The 5,579-nt window shown below is 42.1% G+C and overlaps 1 protein-coding gene across 1 annotated transcript; it reads right to left on the bottom strand.

Annotated features, from left to right (window-relative positions):
* Positions 1–228: 228 nt before the first annotated feature.
* On the bottom strand, positions 229–1,256 carry LOC103721415 (NDR1/HIN1-like protein 10). The gene has a single exon (XM_008811614.4). It carries the CDS (start codon positions 1,182–1,184, stop codon positions 507–509), a length of 678 nt encoding a protein of 225 aa, XP_008809836.1. The 5' UTR covers positions 1,185–1,256; the 3' UTR covers positions 229–506.
* Between the last annotated feature and the right edge of the window lie 4,323 nt (positions 1,257–5,579).

Here is a 5,579-nt window from a genome sequence, read left to right as displayed (position 1 = left end):
TTCTTTCTAATATTCTAATAAAGTCAACTAAACCATAGTTTTCCGTAAGTCGTCTTGTGCTGCCGTTCCAAATTAAATCTTCAAAGTCTTACGCAGTGCGCTGGCCCGGCACCAATATATACAACTCTAGCCGTGAAAGGGATGCAACAGTCACTTCCAAATATGTACATATGGATAAACGAAAGAGTTCAGATCACTTGAATATCTGTGCAGGATGCGATCAACAAAGAACCCCAAAACACAATCTAAATTATATAGTTCTCGGACCATTAAAATACAAGCACGAGCTGCATCATAGAGTACTGTTGCCATCAAGAAGATGGATATCAAACAATAAGCACCGTCTATAATATGATATTGCTACTCATGAACTATCTTGTCTAATAGTTATCCATCTCTTTACCTCTTTACGGCGGCCATGGACGGCTGCATACCTTTTTACCTCAAAACAACATACGGCCACCGACAGAAGCTATTAACAAAGAAGAAAGAACATGGCTCACCGATCAGTAATGGGCCACATGGCACTCTGTCCTCCCAAACCCGGCTGCTCCCGGAGTCTCCTTCGTCACCAACGGGACCCTCAACTTATTGCACCTTACCCTCAGCCGGCGGCGCCTCGAGACCACCGACCCAAACTTGTACCTTATTTGTCCGATTAACCAAACGTCCACGTTGAAGAACCCCATCTTCTCTTCGTTCCTGAATTCATCCATGCCGGAGCTCTCGAGCCCGAAGACCGACGTCCCCTCCATGACTGGGTGCAACATGGTAGTGTTCTTGTGGCCCTGGTAAAAGGTAGGAAGTGTCATGAAACCGAACCGCTCGCCGTTGTAGTAGGTCTCGCCATGGAGATCGTCATAATAGATGCCAACCCTCCTGTAGGAGTTTCGGAGACTGATGTCGGCGGAGAGGTTGTAGGAGAGGGAGGTAAGGTTTGTGCCAGTGAGGTTGAAGCGGGTGAGGGTGGCGGTCTCGACTGCGGCTTTGATCTTGTGGGGTCGAAATATAAGCCAGAGGACGAGGATAGCAATGCCGAGGAAGATGCATAAGGCGATTAAGGTTTTGTAGGTGGTGCTGAGGAGGCAGCAGCGGCAGCTTTGGGGCTTTTGGTGGTAGGGTTGGGGAGGAATTGACAGGCCGTGGTATGATCCGGCGGGATTGGACTTAGGTGAATGACTCATGGTATAGTTGATGAGCTGAAGCAAAGGGAAGAAATGAGAGGAAGAGGGGGGAGGAGAGTAAGTCTTTAACTTCTTTTTAGAGGAAGTGATTGAGAAATAAAAGGAAGGTAATGAGTGTTGGAGATGGCAAGGTGATGACGAGAGAGATATCTTTATCAATCTAATGTTGGCACGCCTCTTTAATTCAAAAGACTTGATGTGGCCCATATGAAGATAAATATAATTATAAATTAGTTATCTTATCCTAATCTAGCATTATAAAATAGATCCATAGAAGGTGAATCCCAATCAACTCTCTACTTAAACAAGATAAATATAATTATAAATTAGTTATCTTATCCTAATCTAGTATTATAAAATAGCGTATGGATCCATAGAAGAAAAATCCGAGGTTATTAAAAATTTATAATTATTTATTATTTTAAATACATATATTTATACTCAGTTTACCTTACATTATAATATTAAAACAATCTGCTGGATAATGTTGTCCAGTAAAATTTACAGAGCAATGTTATTTAAACAAATGTAAGCATTTTGGCTAACCGATGTGGGACTAAGGCCCTGTTTGGAGGAGTTGTTAGTAGTAGAGCTTTTGAAAGTAGAACTGTTAGAAGTAGAGCTATTTGAAGCAGAGCGTTTATAAAAAGCTGTTTGCTGTTTGGTAACTATATTTTTAAAGTGTTGTGGCACTTTAACATGTGTTTGGTAAACAAACTGAGAAGTACTTTTGTGTGACAAAATGACCATAAAGAACATTACCAGTATTATATAACAGAGTATAATAAAATATAATATATATTAATACATAAATATATGATATAGTATAATATTAATGTAATGTAACATAATATTATTATAATATAGTACTATAATATTATGTATTATAGAATAATATTTTAATATAATATTAAATTATTTAAATAACATATCAATGTATTATGATATAATGTAATATAATATTATATTTATAATATAATACAATAATAAATATATAAAATATTATAATTATTAGTGTAAATTAATTTTTTATCCTTCTAATGACCATTTATCTCTCTAACAAATAGAGAGAAAGGAAGAGGAAGATTGAGAGGGAAAGGGAGAAAGGAAAAGGTGGGATAAGGGTTTTGGGGGAAAAAAGTCTGATTTAAATGGGGATATTTTGGTCAAAAAATAGCTTTTCGACAAAGCTGAAAACAATATTTTCGGAAAGCTCCAAATTGAAGCTTCTCTCCAAAAGCTGTTTTCAGCTTTCCGCAAAAGCTGAAACAGCTTTCCGAAAATTTTACCAAACACCATTTTTTATCTAAAAGTATTTTTGGAGGGTTAGAAAATACTTTTTGGCCCTCCAAAAGCTTTCCCAAACATGGCCTAAAACCTATTTCTTTGCTCAAGCCCACGGCCCAACTTGAAATAGGGAGAACAAGCCTCCCTCTCCCTTCGGGATCCTAGACCAACACCATGGCCGTCGCCGCCCTAGCCGCCCCAGCGGTCTTCGCACCGACATCCGGCTCGCCGTCTCTCGGAAACGCCGGACCCGGTAGAGCCGCCGGACCCGGTAGAGCCGCCGGCAGTGGCAGCCTTGAAAGGGAAGAAGAAGGACGAGGACACTCAAGTTCTCGCCGCTATACCCTCCTCCTCCCTAATGGCGACCGAAAAGTCCACTAGAGGTTGTGACCCATGCCGTCCATGGGTCTGCAAATGGCCGCACCACCGTGCAAAAGGGGCGGGGGGAGGACCTTTTACCCACCGGTTCTCCTCTCGATCACCGGTGAACTGGCGATCGGAAGGATGGGGAGAAGGCGGCGGGCTGCCGTCCAAAGGATTTTGGCGGTCGTCGCCACTATTTGGGCGAGAAGAGGTCGCTAGTTTTGGCCCCTTCTCTTTTTTGGAGCGGGTGGTTTGGGGAAGAAGATAAAGTCCGAGTTTCGGGGTTTCGAGTCTTTGGAATTCGACCCGAAATCTGAATCCGGTTAAAATAAAAAAAAGGGTTTTTTTGCATGGATACCCTTTTAAGCATCAGATTTTGCGTGAATACCTTTCCAAAATTGATATTTGTATGTATACCCTCATAAAACTCTTTTATTGTACAAATATCCCTAATATATATATATATACACACACATATACGTATATATACACATATACGTATATATACATATATATATATACACACACACATATACGTGTGTGTACACATATATATATATATATATATACACATATATATATATATATACACATATATATATATATACACACACACACACATATACATATACATATACATATACATATATATATACATATACATGTATATATATACATATATGTATATAATAATATAATAATGTGTTATACTTGGATTATGTATGAATGGTTTAAATACCGTAAGTTTTGGGATGTAAGTATAATAGTTATTTATTTTTGGTAACTCCACTGTATGTGATTGGAATATAGTATTTTCCAAAATTATATTAGGTGATTACCTGGGAGAATGCCTTGCATACTTATAGGGCTATTCGCTGTGAGTATGCGGCGGCTTATCACGCTCTCCAATAGTGATTCTTGAGTCGGGGGTGTGACAGCCACGCTCTACATTCTCGAAAACCAAATGCATGCAAGTTTTTAGAAGAAAAGATTAATAGGAAATTGGCAGTATGGGAAGGCAAGGTTGTTTCATTAGGAGGCACACTAACCCTCGTAAATACAGTTCTATGTTCAATCCCTATCTACTGGATGTCTTCGCTCCTCATCCCTTAAGAAGTTATAGAAAGAATCGATAAGGAATGAAGAAGTTTCTTGTGGAGAGGGGACAAACCTTGCAAAGGTATACATTGCCTCGCCAACTGGGAACAGTCTTGCAGACCCAAATCTCTTGGTGGATTGGGAGTTATAAACCTCAAGGTTTTTAACAGATACCCGCTTTAAAAATGCTGGTGGAGATTTTATCAAGAGCATAACTAGTCGTGGAAAATTCTCATCCAAAACCTGCAATATGGCAATAGACTCTCAAGCCAAACGGAGGTGAGGCTGTTAAAATACGCATCCACAACATGGCAGAACGTTGTTGAAGTGGGCAACTTCTTTCTCCAAATCATCCAGTTTGAACTTGGAAGTGGATAATGTATTTCGCTATGGCATGCCAAGTGGACAAGATCTGAACCTCTCAAGTATTCTTACCCAGTGCTTTTCCACCTGACCTCATTGCCAAACGTTTCAGTTCATGAGTTCAGAAGGATAGCTGAAACTGCAACCGGTGCTATTCTATTACTATATCAGTGTGTTCGGTACGCCAAATGTGCTTGGGACAGCCTAGCTTCCACGACTTGCCTGACTATCCGGAAAGAAAGGAACAGAATACCGTTCCGCTTTGAAGCTCTCTCTGCGACTCTGCTCTTCCAGAGGCTTTGTTTCCTCCTGGGCAGCTGGACTTCTGCGAGGGCAAAGCCAAGCAAGGCATACAAGATATTGTTCAGGCGCTTAAATAGAAGGCTAAGGTTCCAAGGTTTTTTTGTCTTCATCCGGTAAAGACAACACTCCAGATTATTTTTTTCTTCCTTTTCCACTTCTCTGGGTTGACTCAGGTCAACCCAAACCATCTTGTTAATTCCACGTAAACTCTCCTCGATCTTTCAATATATCTGGGTAGTTGAATCTCCCATTTACAATAATAAAAAAAAAATACACTTCCATCTTTGACCCACCTCTCTAGAAGAGATCTTGAGCCTCAACTATTCCAGTCGTTTCTTCACCTTTTTACACAATGCAATAGTTTCAACCTTTCCCAAGAGCCTGATAGCATAGGATGGCGATCATGCACGGATATAAAATTTTCAGTTCGATGATCAGTACCTTTTTCTCAACCTCCCTTGTTGCTTGGTGTCAGTGCCGGCTCGAGCCTTAGGCGACCGCCTAGGCCCCCGGCCCAGGGAAGGCCCCCACCCAGCCACGGTTTTTTTTTTTTTTTTTTAATTGCTCTATAATGGCGCTATGGCAGACGGGGAGTGGGTTTGGGCAGTAGTTAGGCGGCGACGGATGTGAAGCATCTGCGGTCTGGCAGACGGACTGGCGACGGGCGACGGCTACCGGGCTCCGCCCGTACGCCGCTACAAGCCTACAGCCTGCAGTACGTCCCTTCGGCCAACGTCGAGTCGTCGACAAGCAACGGGCGGGCAACCGGCAACGTCGAGGCGTCGAGCGGTCGAGTCGTCGACAAGCAACGGGCAACGCAACGGCCAAGTCCAACGGACATTTCCTCCCCGGCTCCCCCCTTCTCTCCCCCCTTCTCTGCCCATCTGCTGCCTGCGGCCTGCCTTTTTAATGCCGGAACCTTCTCCGGTTCTCGGCAGAATCGGCTTGCAGAGCGGCGAGGGCAAAACGGCAAAAAACCTT

The sequence above is a fragment of the Phoenix dactylifera genome, unplaced genomic scaffold (genome assembly GCF_009389715.1).
Source record: "Phoenix dactylifera cultivar Barhee BC4 unplaced genomic scaffold, palm_55x_up_171113_PBpolish2nd_filt_p 000914F, whole genome shotgun sequence".
In the NCBI taxonomy this organism is placed as follows: Eukaryota; Viridiplantae; Streptophyta; class Magnoliopsida; order Arecales; family Arecaceae; genus Phoenix; species Phoenix dactylifera.
Note: the sequence above shows the minus strand (reverse complement) of the source record. Positions and strands in the feature narration are given on the sequence as shown.